General features: G+C 41.6%; 1 protein-coding gene and 1 long non-coding RNA gene across 2 annotated transcripts; one reads left to right on the top strand and one right to left on the bottom strand.

Annotated features, from left to right (window-relative positions):
• Window positions 1-1,999: 1,999 nt before the first annotated feature.
• On the top strand, window positions 2,000-3,258 carry LOC146672170 (uncharacterized). Its single transcript, XR_014911536.1, has 3 exons — window positions 2,000-2,147; window positions 2,447-2,500; window positions 2,598-3,258. It is a non-coding gene; the product is annotated as an uncharacterized LOC146672170 (long non-coding RNA).
• A 135-nt stretch (window positions 3,259-3,393) lies between these two features.
• On the bottom strand, window positions 3,394-22,589 carry LOC146672169 (amine sulfotransferase-like). The gene is made up of 7 exons (XM_085404700.1): window positions 22,521-22,589; window positions 19,734-19,882; window positions 19,441-19,640; window positions 17,968-18,094; window positions 4,319-4,413; window positions 4,044-4,215; window positions 3,394-3,962 (listed from the first exon to the last, which is right to left on the bottom strand). Exons 2-7 carry the CDS (start codon window positions 19,873-19,875, stop codon window positions 3,853-3,855), a joined length of 846 nt encoding a protein of 281 aa, XP_085260826.1. The 5' UTR covers window positions 19,876-19,882; window positions 22,521-22,589; the 3' UTR covers window positions 3,394-3,852.
• Between the last annotated feature and the right edge of the window lie 848 nt (window positions 22,590-23,437).

Raw genomic sequence — 23,437 nt, 5'->3', positions numbered from 1 at the left:
TTATTTCAAAACTCTGAAGAGAGTACTGGCCAGAAACGACGGCTATTCAGATTTAATTTAAGTCAGGTCAGATTTCTCACTGACCTGACTTTGGATAAGACACGAGGAACACATCTTTTATTTCAAAATTCTGAAAGAGTCTATGTGCTCGGGAGTTGTGTGACTGGCCAGGAAGTTGAAGTTATTATACCTGCACAGACGATCACTGATCAACTCGATCTTAGTTGTGAATCACACAAACAGATAAGGGGAAGAGACACAGTTTGTATTGTTCTTCACCCCATGTGAATGAATGAATGTGAATGTACATTCTTTTAGAGGTACTATAGTTAATGTTAAACTAAAGTGTTAAGCATTTATGTTTTACTTTTACTAGAAAATGTGTTCGTTTGACCTATGCTGTGCCCCGACTACTGCATTATAATGCTGCTGCTGGAAGATTGGCTTGACGATAGAAGGCTGTTCTCATTTAAAACCACAAATGGAGTGACATTAAAAGACTCTCAAAACCTGACATACCTGTGTTTGAAACATGAAATTTTATTCCAGACAGCTATATAAAGATGAATAATGTGGAGTTTAGTCCATCTTTGGATCAGTTTACTTGAATAAGAAGAGTTTCTCACAGATAAATCCAAATGTTACTCTTGGATCACGGATCAGAGCGTTGTTGTGTGAAAATCAAATTTACATTTTGCAGCCCTGATGTTGAGAAAATCTTCAGTAATGTTCAGAAAAAGAAGTCCCATTAAAGAAATAAGATTGTTATTTTTAATAGACTATTAGCTTACACTAACATGTGTTAACAAGCTGAGAGAGTGATATTATACCCCTTTCGTCAAACGCAGTGATTTATGACCCCCTTAATTGATTTATGACCCCTAATAAATTATTCATGAGCTCCGGAAGTCCGGAAGTAGGAAGTAATTAAGTAATAAAAATATGATATTCATAAAAATATGATATTCATAAAAATATGATATTCATAAAAATATAATTGATTATTTAGAAAGTTTCTTATATATCAAAATAGCATTCTTTTATTTCTTTAAGCAATTAAATTTTTTTTTTTTTTTTTATGCTCAAAAAACGCCATCTGGTGGCGGGTCAGTGTGTGTGCGCGCGCCCGCGCGCGCCCGAGGCTGTGTGTCTGGGCGCGCGGGGGCGCGCCCGTGTCTCCGGACCGTGCTCTCTCGGGCTCCGTGCTCATGTGTTTAAAAATGTATTAAACCATATTAAAATTGTTTAGTTAAACTTGTGCTTTTGTAACGTTCAGTATGGCCACAAACACATGCTGCATGCCTTGGGGGAAAACTTTATTTAGATTTATATGCATTTGTAGATTTAGAATAAAACTCATACTCAGAAAAAACTCGCGATCCCCTAACCCTCCTTAGATACATAAGCAGGGAAAACTCCTTAAAAAACCCTCCGCGATTTCTCCAAAACCCTACAATAACTTGTTAGGGTATCCCCTCTATTCCCAAAACCTTATATTCGATAACAGGGAAAATCCTGAAAAAATCCTTAGTCTTTTTTCTCAAATTCAGCGCCCCGCGGCTCCCTTCATGCTCAGCCAAACAAAGCCAAAACTCCTTTTAAAAATTTCTCCGCGATTTCTCAAAAACCCCTAGAATAACTTGTTAGCTACCCCTCTATTCCCAAAAAAAAGCGCTATAATCCAAAAACATTGGGAAAGCTCCTTACTCTTTTTTCTTCAAAAACTTGCCTCTTGCTAGCTACCTCTAAAATTCTACGCAGAGTCTAAGTTCTACCTCGCTCTTAATCGCACCGACCCGCAACAGCTTCCAGAGCACAATTTGTCCTGCTTGTTCGCTCCGCGCTCTGCTCCCTAATGCGCTGCTTACCTCGTTTGAAAATTCCCCCCTTAGACCAACTCCGCCTCACTGCGCCCCGCTGCCAATCACATAACCCTTGCACCGCTCCCTTCGCACCCCGGTTAGCCAATCCGCTCCAGGTCTGATTTTACGATCTCCCGCTGATGTTAAGACTATCTTCGAACCCTCAGAAGAGATCTGACTTCAGACGTATCAACAACTGGCGCCGCTCAGACTGCTTGCGAGCTCAACAGCCATGAAACCAGGGATCAACAACTACCTTCGCGTGCCCTATGTGCATATCACTCGGTAAGTGTTAATCTTCCTCTCTAACTACATTTTCGCATTTTCCTTTTTACCATTCTGTCAATCCTTTCATCTTCAAAAGAGCCATGCAAATAGGCTCTGTAACACTTGGAATACACTTTTTAAAACATATATAAGCTCCCCTCTAACACTCAGAGCTAAAAAGTGCGTTTGTAAGTTAAACTATAGCAGCGATCATGGCCTCATCAGGTACCTCATTTTTTCTCACTCTTGTTCATATAATGTTTATATTTTTACTGTTTTTTCCCCGTTTGTAAATACTCGATGTTATTTCTTTTCAGACTCTGAGATAAACCTGCTCAACTCCTCTTTTTTTGAGTATCTCGATCGAATTGGTAGGTTTGGTTCATTCTTGTTCCCCTTCTTAACAGCTAATTGGACAAGAAAAACAAAACATTTACCCTCTTTTTTCATTTTTATCAAACTTTCTAGATATCTCTGACTTGGACACCTTTATTGGTACGAGTTCCCCGAATTCTTCACCACCAGTGCTTGTGCGATCCACAGGAAAGAATATTCGTCTCTCCACACGGGACAGACAGCATTTGCTCTCTACGCTAGATCCATACTGAACGTTACAAAAGCACAAGTTTAACTAAACAATTTTAATATGGTTTAATACATTTTTAAACACATGAGCACGGAGCCCGAGAGAGCACGGTCCGGAGACACGGGCGCGCCCCCGCGCGCCCAGACACACAGCCTCGGGCGCGCGCGGGCGCGCGCACACACACTGACCCGCCACCAGATGGCGTTTTTTGAGCATAAAAAAATAAAAATAAAAATTTAATTGCTTAAAGAAATAAAAGAATGCTATTTTGATATATAAGAAACTTTCTAAATAATCAATTATATTTTTATGAATATCATATTTTTATGAATATCATATTTTTATGAATATCATATTTTTATTACTTAATTACTTCCGGACTTCCGGAGCTCATGAATAATTTAATTACTTCCGGACTTCCGGAGCTCATGAATAATTAATGAGCTCCGGAAGTAACCTGTCACTTTTTTTGACGAAAGGGGTATAATATCACTCTCTAAGCTGTATTTCACTTATTAATTAAATGATATTCAGTGGATGCCATTTACAGGTCTGAGGTTTGATTCTGTATAGGATTAAATAAAGGAAGAATGTCATGCTGAACCACACTTTAACCAAAATAACACTGCAATTGCACCATTTCTTTTTGTAATGTTTTGTTTGTTACCAAAGTAGGATCCTTTCCTTTTAATTCTTCTACACAAATGAATAAGATACTTCTGTCTTGGCTGCTGACTCATGGGAAGAGAAATCACTTGTAGGTTAATCAAAGGTCAGACTTTCTTCATGGCAAAAGTACATTTATTTCAAGAATTTTCTTCTATTTGAAGGTCAGGGCATACTGTCAAAAGTGATGTGATTAAAAAAAATCAATAGTTAATGACTATTCAGAAATTATGAGAATCCAAAGTGCCGTGTACTGGTTTCAGACATGTCAGATATGTTGACTGATTTACATTTTACTGTTGATTCCTGGAATCATGATCTACGTAACATGAATCAATCTTGGGTAAACAAACATTAATCATTTGTTGTTTTTTTGAAAATTAAAATAGCAGAAAAACACATTTTAAGGCTTTCCAATGAATGAAATCAATGCTTTTAAAACTCCTGGGAGACCCTGAAGAGCTGCTCTGCTTATTCCCAGATGAACTTTAAAGGCAAATCACCAAGTTTCTCCTGGAGGACTTGATCCACTCTTTCACTCTGTGCAACAGTCAGTGTGTTCTTCCAGTCTCCAATCTGACCTGTAATGAAGACAAAAACACAACACCTGATACACTGATATCACATTTTTCTGCACAGCAGCTGCAGGTCTGTTATGTTACCTTTGCGCAAGAATTTTCCACTGAACTGCTCTGGTGGCATGTGCTCATAGTTTGCTTTCGAGTCCTTCTTCATGTTCTCAAACTTAGCTTTTTCCACAACTTGACTGATGGTGGCTTCAGTCAAGTTTTTCCCTAAGAAGTTGCAGATCTTCTTCACTGATCCTTTCAGGTCCTGAAAGAAAAGCAGGAAGGCAAGAGAAAAAGAACCTTAAACTCAGCCAGATATTTTGTTTGAGTTTTTTAATGAACAACAAAAGTTTGAAGAAACATCTTACCAAAATCATTTCCTCGTAGGTCAGGAAGAGGATGTTGTACTGGTCTCTGTTTAAATACCACTCCCTGACATGGTCAAACCAGGATGACCCATAAACTGTATATTGGCATAATGCATCCAGTTATTTGGCGTTCTCATTTAATTGAGTTTACACACACGCACACACACACACAAAATGGTGCCTGTGCTAACATACTAGCACAGCACCACAAAGTCACTAAAGTGGTACCACTGTTGTCTCACACTGAAACCTTCAGGTCAAGTCTTTCAAACATGTAGAGCTGCGAGATGAATCACATGACAGAAAAGACAAAACATTTAGAGATATAGATTTCTTTAAACATTGATTGATCGCCGTTTTTGTCTGCGACTCTTGGTGCCATTGCGTGCCTTGGACCCGGTGGATTCCTGGTTGATTCCTGTTGTTGGGTCTTTCAAAAATGGTCCTGCAAATCTCTTTCCTCTACGACATTTACACTGGCACGGAGTTGACAAGAAAAACCTTCGACCGGTGGATCTGCTTGCTAATGCGTTGGAAGTTTTGGACCCAGTTCCTCTCAGGCTGGGTGTAATAAATACCAGGTCGGTGGCAAATAAGACCTTCATATTGAAGGATTTTTTTCTTTCTCGTGTTCTGGATTTGCTCTTCCTGACTGAAACCTGGATTTCTCCCGGTGAGTTGAGCGGTTTCATTGAACTAGTACCTGCTGACTGTACCTTTTTTAATGTTCCAAGAGCTGCTGGCTTGCTGCTGTTTTTAAGGCTCACTTGGACTTGAAGCAGCTTTTCCCTTCGTCTCACTACACCAGTTTTGAACTCTGTTTATGTAAACTGGGCCACTCGCATTCGTTGTTATGTGCGATTGTTTATTGCCCCCCGAAATATAACAAGGTCTTCTTATCCGAGTTCTCAGAGTTTCTTGCTGACTGTGCCTCACGGTATGACCAGATCCTCCTGCTTGGTGATTTTAACATACACTTTTGCTGTCTGGGGAAGCCTCTGGCCAAGGACTTCCTTGCCTTAGTGAACTCTTTTAATTTTGTCCCATCTGTTAGTGGTGCCACTCAAGAACGTGGTCACCAGTGTTGGTCAAGTTACTTGAAAAAAGTAATCAGTAACTAATTACTGATTACTTCCCCAAAAAGTAATCCTGTTACTTTACTGATTACTTGTTTTCAAAAGTAATTAATTACTTAGTTACTTAGTTACTTTTTAAAAAACACGATTTACAATCTGAATAGGTGATAAAGCGATAGATCTTTCAGACCAAATTTTACTTTTTCTGCATAATCCATCATACAAAATGTAATCAATGGAAAAGTCTCTTTTTTTAAAACTTGTTTTAACAGTTTTAATCTTTTAACTTTATGCATCAAGCAACAATTAAATTATATGCAGCATTCACTGACTGGAAGAAATTAGTTTAACATTTAAACCTATTTTCTGCACATTCCAGCACATAAAATAAAATATTTTTTGTGTTTACACTCACTCTTTCAAATAGATGCAAGTAAAACACAGCAGAAAATAAATAAAATCAAAGACTCAGCGGTCCTGTTGCTCTATTTTCACTTGTAAAGCAGGAGTGGGGTAGGCGGAGGTTTGCCCTGGTGCAGGTGTGCTGCAGCGGTCAGTGGAAGAATCCGCGAGTTTCTATGTGAATTTCCCATTACGTCGTTGCGCACTCGGTGCTTGTTTAGGGTTTTTTTTTCGCTGTAAAAAGAAGTTTTCTTCCCACGCACAATGGACGCTAATGTTTTTGTCACTTTTTATGGAAGTAGTCAGTACTTCCACGCTTTAAACGCTGCACGCTCATACTCTCTCCTGCACTCGATATATGATCCATTGTTGATCTGCATACAGCTGTTGTCACGAACGTCGCACTCGCTTGCATCATTGTCATGAGACATTCTCGCAAAAAAATCACGGTTTTAGTAACGCAGTGTTCCTACGGGAAAGTAACGGTAATCTAATTACCTTTTTTGCAATAGTAATCCCTTACTTTACTCGTTACCTGAAAAAAGTAATCAGATTACAGTAACACGTAACGCGTTACTACCCATCTCTGGTGGTCACACACTGGACTTAGTTTTATCTCATGGTTTATCTGTTTGCAATGTACGTGTTGAAGATGCAGTTTTCTCTGATCATATGCCTATCTTATTTGATATTGCTCCTGCTAATGCTTTTGCAAATCAGGCTCCATGTTATCGTGCCTTTGGCTCTGATTCTGCTGAGCGGTTTTCTATACTGTTTGAAAAATTAATGTCTTATGCCCCTGACTTGCCCACTGCAGATGACCTACTTTTGTATTTTGACTTTGCTTGTAAATCTGTGCTTGATGTTGTTGCCCCTTTGAGACTAAGAAAATGTAAATCTAAGACTAGTTCATGGTTAACAGATCGTACCCGAGCTATTAGAAGACAATGTAGGAAATGTGAAAGACAGTGGAAAAAAGATAGATTGCATGTCTCCCTGGAAGCCCTAAAGATTAGTTGGAAAACTTATCAGAGGGCAGTTAAGGCCGATAAACACTCCTACTTTTCTCAACTTATTTTGGCCAACTCTCATAACCCTCGTGTTTTATACAATACTAGAAATTCTGTACTTAACTTGGAGGGTTATGACCTGTTGCCGTCCTCTGAGGCTATGTGCAATAAGTTTATTACCTGTTTTGTGGACAAGATTGCTAGCCTGAGGCCTCTGATCCCACCTATTGTTGATCCGGCCATGCATGCTCCTTGCTCAAGCCTATTCTCTGCTTTTGCACCGATTTCTCTGCGTGATTTAGAGGAGTTGGTGCTACATGCTAAGCCTTGTGGCTCCCCGAACAATGTTGTTACTCCCTGCTTTCTCCAAAAAGTATTTCCCATCATTGGACCTTATATCCTGAAAATTATCAATACTAGTCTGTTAACCGGTCAAGTTCCTAGTGGGTTTAAACATGCAGTCATACACCCGTTACTTAAGAAACCTGGCCTTGATAGTTCTATTATGTCAAATTTTAGACCTATCTCCAAGCTTCCCTTTTTAAGCAAGATCTTGGAGAGGATTGTACATACCCAGCTGTTGGATTATTTGAATGACTCGCAACTGTCTTCCAATCTGGTTTTAAGCCCTTTCACAGTACGGAGACAGCTCTTGTTAAAGTTATGAATGACATTCTTGTTGCTACTGATCGTGGTAAATATGCTGTGCTTGTGTTATTGGACATGACAGCTGCATTTGACACAGTGGACCATGACCTGCTGATCTCCCGCTTACACCACTGTGTGGGAATTTCTGATTTGGCATTATCATGGATAAAATCATAGCTTTCCAAAAGGAGTTTTTGTGTCAAGCTGGGGCTGGCCACTTCCTCTGTGGCCCCTCTGCTTTTGGGTGTGCCCCAGGGATCTATCCTTGGGCCATTATTTTTCTCGCTGTATTTACTCCCCCTTGGTGCGATTTTTCGTAAACACGGAGTGTCATTTCATTTGTATGCCGATGACTGTCAGCTTTATTTACCTTTTAGTCATTTGGATACCTCCCCATGTCAATCACTGCTTGACTGTCTCAGCGATATAAAATTATGGATGGCAAATAATTTTTTGAATTTTAATGGTCGCAAAACGGAAGCAATTTTATATGGCCCACATCGCTCCAGATTCTCCAGATGTTGATTTTGGTGATTTGACCTCTCATCTGAAAAGTTCAATCACTAATCTTGGTGTTAAACTTGATTCTGTGCTTACTTTTGAAGGTCATGTAAATGGGGTGGTAAAATCAGCTTTTTATCACTTCAGACGCCTGTCGAAGGTTAAGCCTTTCCTTTCCAAACCCAATTTGGAAACTCTTATTCATGCTTTTATCACCTCATGTCTGGACTATTGTAATTCCCTTTTAATAGGGGTCAGGTCGGGCACCTTGTCACGCCTGCAGTTAGTGCAAAATGCGGCGGCACGATTTTTAACCGGTAGTAGGAAATTCGATCACATCACTCCGGTTCTCGCTTCCTTGCATTGGCTTCCCATTGAATTTAGGGTTCGTTTTAAAGTCCTTTTATTGGTTTTTAAATCTTTAAATGGTCTGGCTCCTGTCTACTTATCTGACTTGCTGAAGCCACATGTTCCTCCTCGCTCGCTCCGTTCAGCTGAGCAGCTGTTGCTGTCGGTCCCTAAGTCGCGGCTGAAATACAGAGGAGACCGAGCATTTTCAATTGCGGCTCCGATGCTCTGGAATAACCTTCCCCTCCAAATTAGATAAGCGTCATCAGGAAAGAGACATTTCATCTTTAAGTCCAGATTGAAAACCTATTTTTATTCCCTGGCTTTTAACTCTGTAGGAAACTGACACCTTCTTATTTATTTTATTGTATGTAATGATTTTATGGTATGTTTAATTTGGTAGTTGTTTTGATCTGTGTTGTTCAGCATTTTGGTCTGCCTGGTGTGTTCTTAAAGTGTTATACAAATAAACAATGATGATGATGATGATGATGATAATAAACAGTTTTATTTGTTTCTGTCTGCTGTCTATGGTGCATGGCCCATGGTCATGATAATCTATCAATAATTCTTCCTCGACGATTCTCAAATATTTATGTGAATAAAGGTATGACAGGATTAGAGGATGAGAGTGTGGGGAGTGAGTTGGAGGGTGGGGTGGGCTGCTTTTAACCATGTAAAGCACTTTGTGCTACATTTTTTTTTGTATGAAAAGTGCTTTATAAATAAAGATTGATTGATTTATTGATTGATTGATTGATTGATTGATTAGCGAATCAATTCAGTTCTATTTGTATAGTCACCTAAAGGCAAATGTTATTGCCATTTGAATGAAAAATAACCTTAGAGATCAAATGTGTCTACAAACAACTGAAAATGCAGTTAAGCCAAACAAGCCAAATAATTAGAATTTTTAACGCAAAATCTGTTACTAAAAGTAACTAATGAAGAAACAGTACATGTCAATTTATTAACATATGTCAACATGTTACTTCGTATATTTTTATACATACATATACACATACATGTATACGTGTAAATATATATATACATATATACATATATATATATATATATATACAGTGGGGCAAAAAAGTATTTAGTCAGCCACCGATTGTGCAAGTTCCCCCACTTAAAATGATGACAGAGGTCAGTAATTTGCACCAGATGTACACTTCAACTGTGAGAGACAGAATGTGAAAAAAAAATCCATGAATCCACATGGTAGGATTTGTAATTTTGGGTGTTGGGTGTTGATGTCATTAGACCACACCCCTTCTCATTACAGAGATGCACATCACCTAATATGCTTAATCGGTAGTAGGCTTTCGAGCCTATACAGCTTGGAGTAAGACAACATGCATGAAGAGGATGATGTGGACAAAATACTCATTTGCCTAATAATTCTGCACTCCCTGTATATATATATATATATATAACAACACCCAGCACGCCCCTGCGGGCGGTTTATCCTTTCAAGCTCGGGTCCTCTACCAGAGGCCTGGGAGCTTGAGGGTCCTGCGCAGTATCTTAGCTGTTCCCAGGACTGCGCTCTTCTGGACAGAGATCTCCGATGTTATTCCCGGGATCTGCTGGAGCCACTCGCCTAGCTTGGGAGTCACCGCACCTAGTGCTCCGATTACCACGGGGACCACCGTTACCTTCACCCTCCACATCCTCTCGAGCTCTTCTCTGAGCCCTTGGTATTTCTCCAGCTTCTCGTGTTCCTTCTTCCTGATATTGCTGTCATTCGGAACCGCTACATCGATCACTACGGCCGTCTTCTTCTGTTTGTCTACCACCACTATGTCCGGTTGGTTAGCCACCACCATTTTGTCCGTCTGTATCTGGAAGTCCCACAGGATCTTAGCTCGGTCATTCTCCACCACCCTTGGGGGCATCTCCCATTTTGACCTCGGGACTTCTAGGTTATACTCGGCACAGATGTTCCTGTACACTATGCCGGCCACTTGGTTATGGCGTTCCATGTATGCCTTGCCTGCTAGCATCTTGCACCCTGCTGTTATGTGCTGGATTGTCTCTGGGGCATCTTTACACAGCCTGCACCTGGGGTCTTGCCTGGTGTGATAGACCCCAGCCTCTATGGATCTTGTACTCAGAGCTTGCTCTTGTGCTGCCATGATTAGTGCCTCTGTGCTGTCTTTCAGTCCAGCTTTGTCCAGCCACTGGTAGGATTTCTGGATATCAGCCACCTCCTCTATCTGCCGGTGGTACATACCGTGCAGGGGCCTGTCCTTCCATGATGGTTCCTCGTCTCCCTCCTCTTTCTTGGGTTTCTGCTGCCTGAGGTATTCACTGAGCACTCGGTCAGTTGGGGCCATCTTCCCAATGTATTCTTGGATGTTCCTTGTCTCATCCTGGACTGTGGTGCTGACACTCACCAGTCCCCGGCCCCCTTCCTTCCGCTTAGCGTACAGCCTCAGGGTGCTGGACTTGGGGTGAAACCCTCCATGCATGGTCAGGAGCTTTCTTGTCTTTATGTCAGTGGCTTCTATCTCCTCCTTTGGCCAGCCTATTACCCCAGCAGGGTACCTGATCACGGGCAGGGCGTATGTGTTGATGGCCCGGATCTTGTTCTTACCATTCAGCTGACTCCTCAGGACTTGCCTGACCCTCTGCAGGTACTTGGTGGTTGCAGCCTTTCTAGCGGCCTCTTCATGGTTCCCATTTGCCTGCGGGATCCCCAGGTACTTGTAACTGTCCTCTATGTCTGCAATGTTGCCTTCTGGTAGTTCAATCCCCTCAGTTCTGACTACCTTCCCTCTCTTTGTTACCATCCGACTACACTTCTCCAGTCCGAACGACATTCCAATGTCATTGCTGTATAGCCTGGTAGTGTGGATCAGTGAATCGATGTCTCGTTCACTCTTGGCATACAGCTTGATGTCATCCATGTACAGGAGGTGGCTGACAACTGCTCCGTTCCGTAGTCGGTATCCGTAGCCAGTCTTGTTAATGATCTCACTGAGGGGGTTCAGGCCTATGCAGAACAGCAGTGGGGACAGAGCATCTCCTTGGTAGATCCCGCACTTGATGGTAACTTGTGCTATGGGCTTGGAGTTGGCCTCTAGTGTTGTACGCCACATCCCCATTGAGTTCCTGATGAAGGCTCTTAGGGTCCCATTGATCTTGTACAATTCTAGGCATTCCAGTATCCAGCTGTGGGGCATTGAGTCATAGGCCTTCTTGTAATCAATCCAGGCAGTGCACAGGTTGGTCAGTCTGGTCTTGCAGTCTCGGCTGATTGTTCTGTCTACCAGTAGCTGGTGTTTTGCACCTCTGGTATTCTTGCCAATTCCTTTCTGTGTCCCGCTCATGTATTGACCCATGTGCCTGTTCATCTTAGCCGATATGATGCCTGACAGGAGCTTCCATGTAGTACTGAGGCAGGTTATTGGTCGGTAGTTGGAGGGGACCGGTCCCTTCTTGGGGTCCTTGGGGATCAGGACCGTCCGACCTTCGGTTAGCCATTCCGGGTGTCTCTCGTTAACTAGCAGCTGGTTCATTTGTGCTGCCAGACGCTCGTGGAGTGCAGTCAGCTTCTTCAGCCAGTAGGCGTGACCCATGTCGGGCCCTGGTGCTGTCCAACTCTTCATACTGGAGACCCTTTCTTGGATATCTGCCACTGTGATGGTTACTGGACCCTGTTCAGGGAGGTCGCTGTGGTCTGCCCTCAGATCCACTAGCCACTGAGCATTGCCGTTATGGGTTGCATCCTTCTCCCATATGCTCTTCCAGTATTGCTCCGTCTCCAGCCTTGGTGGTGCTGTTCTCTTATTGTTCCCTTGCCACTGAGAGTACACCTTTGCTGGTTCTGTGGAGAACAGCTGGTTTATTCTCCTGCCTTCTATCTCTCTGGTGTACCTCCTCAAGCGGCTGGCCAAGGCTGTGAGTCTTTGCTTGGCAGTTTCCAAGGCCTCAGGTATGGACAGCTTGCTGTATTTCTTAGGCACCTTATTTGTCGCACCTTTCTGCAACTCTGTTAGTTGGCTAACCTCCCTCCGTGCTACTTTGATCTTGCCCTCTAGCCTCCTTCTCCATGGAGGGTACTGCCCCTTGTGGCTGTTCAACTTGTAGCCAAGCATCTCACTGATCACTGCTGCCGTATTGTAGATCAGCTTGTTAGTGTCGGTAATCGTGGTTGTAGGTATCGTCCGTAGTGCTGCATTAACATCATCTAGCAGACCTTCTGAGGGTACTTCACGTAATCTTGGTAACCGGCTACGGGGGATCCAGGTTTCAAGCTTGGCCATGATCCTATTTTTCAGGTCAGTTCCTCTCGCACTCAATGATCCTTCTCCTATCGCACTTGGGGCTATGTACCCAATCTCGGGTGGGGGTGATGATATCTCCCCCCTGACCTGGCGTCCTGACTCCTCCTTGCCGTAGCATTTGTGTTGTACCTCGTCAATCTCTAGCTGTGAGAGCAGTCCCTTCTTTCGAATGTTGGAACACTGAGCTACTAGTTGTTTCGCCGTCATTGTGGATGTTGGGTATCGAAGAATCCATAGGTCCCTCATCCTATTCATGTAGCCCCTTCCGCCGGGGTTACTTGCGTAGTAGCATTCCAACAACGCCCTGTTTTCGTCCCTTGCCCACCGATGCCTTCTTGTTCCAGTAGCCCACTTTTCGTCAGGGTGCCCTGGTTCCTCAACACCTGACGCGGACCTTGTTGATCCGGCGACGTCCGAGCCGGCATGCCTTCATATTTATCTGTCTCGCTCATGTCTGCGGTAGGCTTGCTTAGCATAGGGGGTCTAGCCTTAGGACCCTTACTGGATACAGACGCCCCAGGCAGGAATCGAACTTGCGATCCTCTGTTCCAAAGGCGTGTAGTTTAACCACTACGCTATCCAGCTGCTCTCTCTCTCTCTCTCTCTCTCTATATATATATATATATATATATATATATATATATATATATATATATATATATATATATATATATATATATATATATATATATATATATATATAGAGGCTCAGAGAAGAGCTCGAGAGGATGTGGAGGGTGAAGGTAACGGTGGTCCCCGTGGTAATCGGAGCACTAGGTGCGGTGACTCCCAAGCTAGGCGAGTGGCTCCAGCAGATCCCGGGAACAACATCGGAGATCTCTGTCCAGAAGAGCGCAGTCCTGGGAACAGCTAAGATACTGCGCAGGACCCTCAAGCTCCCAGGCCTCTGGTAGAGGACCCGAGCTTGAAGGATAAACCGCCCGAAGGGCCTTCTGGGTGTTTGTTATATATATATATATATATATATATTAGGGGTGCAACGATACACAAAATTCATGGTTCGGTTCGATACTTTGGTGTCACGGTTCGATATTTTTTCGATACATTTTTAATTTGTCATTTATTCAAATTATAAATATATATTTTAACTGAAAAGTACAGTTTTTAAATTTAACCCTAACCCTTGTGCGTGTTTTTTATTATGACAGCGAATGCGCACCTGCGGACCACTTATGTGCAGCCCTGGTTATTTAGCTCGTCATATCGCAGCCACAGAAATGATTTTGATTTCCAAGCCACCCTCATAAAAGTTCTCTAGATCCACCCCTGGCCATGGGACAGTTTGACAGTATCTTTTGTGTGGTTTTAGACTTGGACGAGTTTCTAAAACACTAGATCAACAAAAACATCAGAACATACACTCTTTTGCCCATTAATCATGCCTACTTATGGGGCACCGTTTGTAAAGTGACGCATTTCGGGCAATTTGTCCAAAGTTTGTTGATTGCGTTAAAAATTTTAATTGCGTTAATCGTGATCGTTGACAGCCTTAGTTTGTTGGCGTGTTCGCCCAGGGCACCAAACAGGCTAGGACCACCCCTGCTGACATGCAACAATATTTTATTGAAATCAACAACCAGTCCTAGATATTGTACAATGTACTTTTTCCAGAATGTATATAAAAGATGCAGAAATGACTTTACATTATATGCCTGGTTAGGAATAATTAAATGGCCTATTTACTGCATACAAACCTAACAGGTTTCTAAAGTCTGCAAGATCTGGTCACCTTGTAGTGCACAGTTAAGGAACTAAGAATGATTGATATATATATATATATATATATATATATATATATATATATATATATATATATATATATATATATTAGGGGTGCAACGATACACAAAATTCACGGTTTGATATTTTTTCGATACAAAAAATGTTCATGCCTTTTTAATTTGTCATTTATTAAAATTATAAATATATATTTTAACTCAAAAGTACAGTTTTTAAATTTAACCCTAACCCTTGTGCGTGTTTTTTATTTTGACAGCGAATGCGCACCTGCGGACCACTTATGTGCACCCCTGGTTATTTAGCTCATCATATCGCAGCCACAGAAATTATTTTGTCCATGAAACCATAAAGCTGCACTTTCTTTTTGCCTTATAGTCTGATTTGTCATAACTTCTCCGTTTTGTGGTGAGCTTTTTTTTGGCTGTCACTTCTTCACCCTGACCTGTCTTATCCTGCTGCTTTTACACACACACTCACATAAGCTCAGCGATTCTCTGCGCGATCAACCTCTCATATGTTTAAGCTGCGGGAGATTTCACTTGTCATGTTTGCATAGTAAGCTAACGATTAATAAGACGATGTCAGAGGAATTGGTGCACAAATTATCATCACTCACAGATCAGTGCTGTCGCTCTCTATACACAGTTCGCACGATTGCAAAGTGAAAGCAAAAAAACAAGCGCAAATTCAAACGCGATTTCAATATGTCACATATTGACAGTGGCTCACCGATGCCAATGACATAATTACCCAGCTACATTTCTGAAAGAATGCAAAAGCATTGACATATATTTTTCCTTCCTACAATAGCCCGACGGGCAGGGCAGAGAAAGATTTTGGTAGCCCGACTGGAAAAATCGCTAGCCCCGGGACGTCGGGCTAGCGATTTTGCAAGCCCTGTATCTGATTGAGTAATCACTCATCTTTGGAAAAGAGAGTTTATTACAGAGAAATGTCTCTTTCCAAAATAAAAGCTATACTATCCGCTTCTCAGCAGCATATTAAACACATGAGGTCCCCATAAGGAGAATCATGTGCTAACGGCTGTCTAAATGACTCGGCTAAAGTTAGTAGCATGCTTGCTTGTTTTTGTCTGCTTCCACTTGTCTTTGCACTAGGATGATGTCGGCGTAAATGTGCAGTCATATTCGTTGTGTTCCCACTAGAGCTTTCAGGTTAATCTCGTTGAAATGACCTTAACGCCACAACACGGCAAATCTCCGTTAACGAGCTACCCCTGATAGTCCCGTGCATGGGGCTAGACGGCCAACACGTTAACGAGCTAACTGCGCTAACACACTAGTTCCCACCCATGTAGTTGAGCATTGCATGGCACATCCAACATACTGTTTTACTTTAGTCCATGACGCGCTTACCTTCAGGGTCATACGTCACATGAAAACCAAAATAATTCCAAACACCAGATCTGAAGGGTGGGGGAGGTCTATGTTGCAAGGAGAGCTTAACTTCTGTCTTGCTAGCTTGCCCTGCACTATTCCTTCTGACGATGCTGTCTGTGTTGAGCGCTCAGTGGATCTGCGCTCGACAGTGCAGCCTAGGCGGAGTAGTCGAACGCAGATTCACTTAGCGCTCAACACAGACAGCATCGTCAGAAGGAAAGTTGATAAAATAAATTACAAATGTTGTATTGTTCGATACATATGCGTACCGAACCGAAAGCACTGTATCGAACGGTTCAATATCGATACGAATATCGTTGCACCCCTAATATATATATAAAAAACACCCAGCACGCCCCTGCGGGCGGTTTATCCTTCAAGCTCGGGTCCTCTACCAGAGGCCTGGGAGCTTGAGGGTCCTGCGCAGTATCTTAGCTGTTCCCAGGACTGCACTCTTCTGGACAGAGATCTCCGATGTTATTCCCGGGATCTGCTGGAGCCACTCGCCTAGCTTGGGAGTCACCGCACCTAGTGCTCCGATTACCACGGGGACCACCGTTACCTTCACCCTCCACATCCTCTCGAGCTCTTCTCTGAGCCCTTGGTATTTCTCCAGCTTCTCGTGTTCCTTCTTCCTGATATTGCTGTCATTCGGAACCGCTACATCGATCACTACGGCCGTCTTCTTCTGTTTGTCTACCACCACTATGTCCGGTTGGTTAGCCACCACCATTTTGTCCGTCTGTATCTGGAAGTCCCACAGGATCTTAGCTCGGTCATTCTCCACCACCCTTGGGGGCATCTCCCATTTTGACCTCGGGACTTCCAGGTTATACTCGGCACAGATGTTCCTGTACACTATGCCGGCCACTTGGTTATGGCGTTCCATGTATGCCTTGCCTGCTAGCATCTTGCACCCTGCTGTTATGTGCTGGATTGTCTCTGGGGCATCTTTACACAGCCTGCACCTGGGGTCTTGCCTGGTGTGATAGACCCCAGCCTCTATGGATCTTGTGCTCAGAGCTTGTTCTTGTGCTGCCATGATTAGTGCCTCTGTGCTGTCTTTCAGTCCAGCTTTGTCCAGCCACTGGTAGGATTTCTGGATATCAGCCACCTCCTCTATCTGCCGGTGGTACATACCGTGCAGGGGCCTGTCCTTCCATGATGGTTCCTCGTCTCCCTCCTCTTTCTTGGGTTTCTGCTGCCTGAGGTATTCACTGAGCACTCGGTCAGTTGGGGCCATCTTCCCAATGTATTCTTGGATGTTCCTTGTCTCATCCTGGACTGTGGTGCTGACACTCACCAGTCCCCGGCCCCCTTCCTTTCGCTTAGCGTACAGCCTCAGGGTGCTGGACTTGGGGTGAAACCCTCCATGCATGGTCAGGAGCTTTCTTGTCTTTATGTCAGTGGCTTCTATCTCCTCCTTTGGCCAGCCTATTACCCCAGCAGGGTACCTGATCACGGGCAGGGCGTATGTGTTGATGGCCCGGATCTTGTTCTTACCATTCAGCTGACTCCTCAGGACTTGCCTGACCCTCTGCAGGTACTTGGTGGTTGCAGCCTTTCTAGTGGCCTCTTCATGGTTCCCATTTGCCTGCGGGATCCCCAGGTACTTGTAACTGTCCTCTATGTCTGCAATGTTGCCTTCTGGTAGTTCAATCCCCTCAGTTCTGACTACCTTCCCTCTCTTTGTTACCATCCGACTACACTTCTCCAGTCCGAACGACATTCCAATGTCATTGCTGTATAGCCTGGTAGTGTGGATCAGTGAATCGATGTCTCGTTCACTCTTGGCATACAGCTTGATGTCATCCATGTACAGGAGGTGGCTGACAACTGCTCCGTTCCATAGTCGGTATCCGTAGCCAGTCTTGTTAATGATCTCACTGAGGGGGTTCAGGCCTATGCAGAACAGCAGTGGGGACAGAGCATCTCCTTGGTAGATCCCGCACTTGATGGTGACTTGTGCTATGGGCTTGGAGTTGGCCTCTAGTGTTATACATATATATATATATATATATATATATATATATATATATATATATATATATATATATATATATATATAGAGTAATATTTTAAATTGTGTTTATATATATATATTGTACATACATACATACATACATACATACATACAAGTTAAAATATTACTTTATAGTAATCAGTAATTGATATACCATTATGGGGATTAAAGGTGAGGAAACTTACCGTTTCCTGTTATGTACGACTCAAAAAACTGGTCAAAACTCTCGGGAGTATCCAGGTCTGCTAGAGCACTGCTGAAGTGATAAAAAGACACCATGTTGTCCTTTGGATTCCTCATCAAATACACGATCTGAAATATATTTAAAAAAAAATTTGAATATTAAAAGTCTGTCACTTAAATGTAATAATTCACCAAAAAAAAACTAAATTGAAATCTTAAATCTTAATAAACATTTTTTTAAAAATGTAATAATTCACTATTTAATGTCATTAGTTTAAAAGAAAAGCAATTTAAAATTTAATGTTACAATTTGATTTCAGATAATATTTTTATAAATTCATTTTAAAGTCTGTATTTGAGCTTCCGTGAAGCCGAATGCTGACAACCTTCTAGCAGTTTTCTTGCCACCCGACATACGGTCCGCTACGTTGCTCAAGCAAGTTGGCACTTGGGATGCTAGTGTCACGGCTGGGGCAGCAGTTGTGTGGTGGAATGAATGAGGACTCAAGATGCAGATAGAAGTGGAGATGCAAGTGGAGATTTATTTACAGAGAGAAAACCAAGGTGAGGGCAGAACAGAACATAAACCTAAACTGGGAAAACTAACACAAAGGGAGGACATGAGGCGAGGGGAAGAGAGACACGGAAAAAACACCAAAAGAATGCAGAGTAACGCAGAAGCTTCACAGAGAAACACAGAGGACACGACGAGGAGCACAGGCAGACACATACTATAAATACACACACCAGGTAATCAGGAAATGGCACACAGGAGGGGACACAGCTGGAACTAATGGGCATAACGAGACACAGACGTACAAAGTAGAACAGGAAACACACAGACTGCTTTACAACACAAAACTCGGGGACCCGAGCAGAGCACAGAGGGAGACACAGGTTGGGATAATAAACATGACAACCAAACCCAAAGAACTAATACAAAATCAGAATAAACTAGAAAAAATTATAATAATAAACTCAAAGCGCTGGGTCACCGACCCAGAACCATGACAGCTAGATTCTCTTCCTCTATCTATCTCCTCTATCTGAAATCAAACAGAATCATTAAAAATAAAACAAATGCTAGTGCTAGCTTTTTGGACCTGGGACCATGTGTTTGTGTAGAAGTGTATGATTAAAAATGACCCTCATATTCCTCGATTTATGACCCCAGAGGATCATTGTTTTAATTCTTGCAGAACATAAAACAACATTTGTTTTGAAGATCAACCACTCTATTTTCATTTGCTAGGATTTCCTGGTTTCTAAAAGCTACCAGTAGTCAAAGTGCAAGCCTCAAAAACTGAACTTCAGTGACCAATAGGTAACATCACAAAAAATTAAATTAATCTTCACAAGTACAAATTTAATTTGCTTTATTTTTGCAACAATAAGTAATCAAATGCTTTTAACTTTCTCAAACTTCAAGACTGTCTCTTTCTTCAATAAGATTTCAACTTCTATAAAGTACTGACTTTTGGCTTCTTCTCCTTCACTCCTGGAGGCATGATGTGTACAGGGAGATGCGAGGCGAAGAGCCGTGGAGAGGGAAGAAGAGCGTATTCAGCTGTCTTGTACTCCAGCCACGGCATCCTCTCAATGTTGGTTGAATATTTAGTCTGATAGCTATGCATTTCGTGGATGGAAATCATGATCTGCTGAACCCATACAGTACCTGATGTGGGGAAAGACATTAGAGGTGATCAGTGGATCAGTCTGGCCAGCACAAAACAGCAAATACCAACAATGTGTGAAATTTTTCACCAACCTGACTTTGGATAAGTCACAAGGAAGACATCGCTGTCTTTTATTTCAAAGCTTTCAAGGGAGTCTAGGTACTCTGGAGTTGTAAGACTGGTCACAAAGTTGAAGTTCTTATGCCTGAACAGACGGTCACTGATCCCCTCCATACTAGTTCTAAATAAGACAGATATAAAAAAGAAATAGGGATGTAAAATCTGTGAATTGCTACCTTATCATGGTGGAGAGGTTTATGTGTCCCAGGGATCCCAGGGCCTATATTGTTGGGGGGCGTTTTGCCCCATGGTAGGGTCTCGCATGGCAAATTGATGCTGGGTGCAAGCCCAGACAAAGAGCAATTCAAAAACCTGTTTGAATGTGACTCTGAAATGAAGAAATGCAGTAAAATGTGTTACACTCAACACAAGCAGCACAGAAGAAAATGTTGATCCAATCAACAAATTTATTATTGTGAATGATGGACACTGAAAATGGTATTTGGATGGTTTTACAGTTGTTCAATATGGGAATAGTCTGGAGAAATAGAATTTCTCTCTCACACATCTCATGAAGGACTTCATGTCACCAATGAAACCAACTCTACTTGAAATAGAATATTTAGCTATGGCACAGACAAAACTCATAAGATTAAGTCAGCAAAAAGTACTATGAGGAAGAAATCATAGACCTGAAAAAAAAATGTAACTGGTAAGAAAATCATTCAACAATCCTGCCAAAGAATTCTCATATTGCTGACCTGATCTTATAGCATATTCACCAAAAAGTCTTCACACATCCTCAGCCTTCCAGGCAAGAAGATTCCCAAAAAGTTGATTCTGTTCATCTGGATGTAGCATTTTCACATTTACATAATGACTGAAGCTTCAGTCATTATGTAAATGTACTGTTTAAAATAGGGCTGCTCGATTATGGCAAAAATGATAATCACGATTATTTTCACTGAAATTGAGATCTCGATTATTTGACGATATTTATTTAACCCTTTAAGACCTACCATAGAACCAAGTCCGCCAGAGCTTATATATATATTTTTTTTTTCATGTTGTAGTGCCAATTGTGGGAGCATTTCAAGTTGCTATACATCAATACAACTGTTATAGCCCATATTTTAATAATCTGTATGCATTAAGTCCATAGTAATTACATTAATTGCAAAAAAGTGCAATAAACTACAAAAAAATTGAAAATAGTTTTTGTTTTTTTTTACATATATATTTCTACTTGGGGAAATTTAAGAGGCTTATCCCTCAAAACTTTAAATACAAAAAAGTTGTACAAAATAGTTTCCCACCACAGGAAATTTATTTTGAGTGTCTTCATAGTTTTATTTTGGAGATACAGCAATGATGCAAATTTGCAAAGAAAACAGCATGTGCATCAAAATAAACTATTTCCAGCAGTGCAATTCGAGTTCTAAGCATTCCAGAAACTATTCATAAAAGTATAGAGTCAAACATGACTTATAAAAACACCAGTATAGGCTTTTAAGGCCTACAAGTAAAAAACTACATTTTCCGCGAAAATGACGTCACTTCCGGTTTCGGACAGGAAATGGCGGACATGCGATAGTTCGCGTTGACGTCTTGTTCAATGTGGGAAGTGTTACGAACAGCTGATCGGATCGGCAAAGCGTGTTTCTGGAATATTATGTTTTTGTTGCTGCAAGTGCCTTTTATGCAATTTTTACAAAGCTTTATGTGGAAGGAAACTGTGACCTAGGACAAGCTGATGGCATAAGATGTAAGTTCAACTCCTCTGGTTTCATATCGTTAGCTTCATAGCATAATTGCCTAAGTCATTTGACTAAGTCAATGACTTAGGCACTTATGCTATGAAGCTAACGATATGCAAAACAAATTATTGCGCTAGCTTACGCGGTTCTATAATAATGACTTTAAAAAATAATATAAAATAGTGTGCAAATACTGATAACAATGCAAATGTTTGCAATATAAAAAAAATAAATGAAAAATGTAAACATCTATGTTTCGTGAACTTTGCAGTGTTGCTCTGTGGTGCAGTTACGACACCGTAGCAAAGTTTACACACTATGTCTACTTGATCCACGTTTGACTCCGCGAATCCATAATGTTTCCACACCACTGAAGTTTTTTTTTACTTCTCTTTTCAACCAACGGCAGTCACTCTCCTCCAAATAACTTCTGCTTAGCTTTCCGAGCTTTCCTCGGGTCCTCTTAATTGTTGTGACACGTGTTCCAAATGCAGAGAGGTGCGCTGGATTTGCCACATGGAGCAGCGCGAGAGTAAAGCACGAGGGAGGGGCTAATAATCGGCTCAGTCATTTTTAATGATCGTTGAAAGCCCAGATCGTAATCGTGATTACAATTCGATTAATTGAGCAGCCCTAGTTTAAAAGCCATTCATCCACTGAACACATCCACACTATAAATGCTAATAAATAAACACTCATAATAGCAATTATCATAGCCACATTAGGAGCAATGTTAGACTTTTACCTGTGTAATTTACATTACAAGATTACATTGCATCTTGCAACCCTTAGTAATTGTATATGTTAATATGAATTACTGAAATAATTTACTCCAAATCCTCCTTGGCCACACCTCTGTTTACCGTTAATCTGAAATAATAAATAATCACTCCCATTGTAGCTTCCCATTGTAAACAACAAAGCATAGAAACAGTCTGATAATATATGCAAATAAATTCTCAAGACAGAATACTACAAAAAGAAATTCACAAAACAGATTTTTACTGAACCTGCATTACATTTAGAACCATTTTAATAGTAGAAAGGTAAGTGTTGTATTACCTGGATGTTTGCAGCAAGACCAATAGAGTGAATGTCCCGTACACCTCTTTTTATTGACATGTGTGTGCTCCGAGCTTCCACAATCTTTCACAACATTGCCACAGCATAATTTGCTGATAAGATAACATGGAGAGTCCAGAGTGCTGATTTCTTTCTTATGTTGGCATTCATTCAGAGAGTCACAGATCTCCACCTCTGGCTCTGAAGAACTGGGAGACCTCAGACTCAGAATAGTTATACAGGCACCTCTAGATTAGTTGATTGTACTTCATTAACTTTTCAAAATTAAATATGGTACACTGATTGGAGAGGGAGTTGGCAAGATCTTACTTAGCTCAAGAAACTGTTTCAAATCTGCTTAATTAAAAACAGAAATTTTTTAATGGAAAGACAATGCATTGACTTCTCTGCCCAGTCTGGAAGGCAGCCATGCTGACATTGAATGAATGTCACACCCTGGCTCAAGAGTTATTACAAAAAAAAGGGAGAAAGACACCAAACAAAGATTTACGAATGTTTGTTTGAGTGACACCTGACTCCTTGTCCCAACCCTGATCTTCACACCAGCTTGTCAGCAGTCACCAGCTGTTCATTTCCTGTGATTACTCAGTTGCTAATTGTACTTACCTCTGTTAGTGTGCCCCAGCTCTCTCTGTGATTTCTCTAGTCTTCCATCATGTTCGCTGGTTTTCTTCTAACAACATACACATATATATATATATATATATATATATATATATATATATATATATATATATATATATATATATATATGGTGGAGGGTGAAGGTAACGGTGGTCCCCGTGGTAATCGGAGCACTAGGTGCGGTGACTCCCAAGCTAGGCGAGTGGCTCCAGCAGATCCCGGGAACAACATCGGAGATCTCTGTCCAGAAGAGCGCAGTCCTGGGAACAGCT

This window comes from Rhamphochromis longiceps, linkage group LG4 (genome assembly GCF_057381845.1).
Source record: "Rhamphochromis longiceps isolate RC_006_pf linkage group LG4, R_longiceps_female_GT1.1, whole genome shotgun sequence".
In the NCBI taxonomy this organism is placed as follows: Eukaryota; Metazoa; Chordata; class Actinopteri; order Cichliformes; family Cichlidae; genus Rhamphochromis; species Rhamphochromis longiceps.
This window is presented reverse-complemented; position numbering and strand designations above follow the sequence as displayed.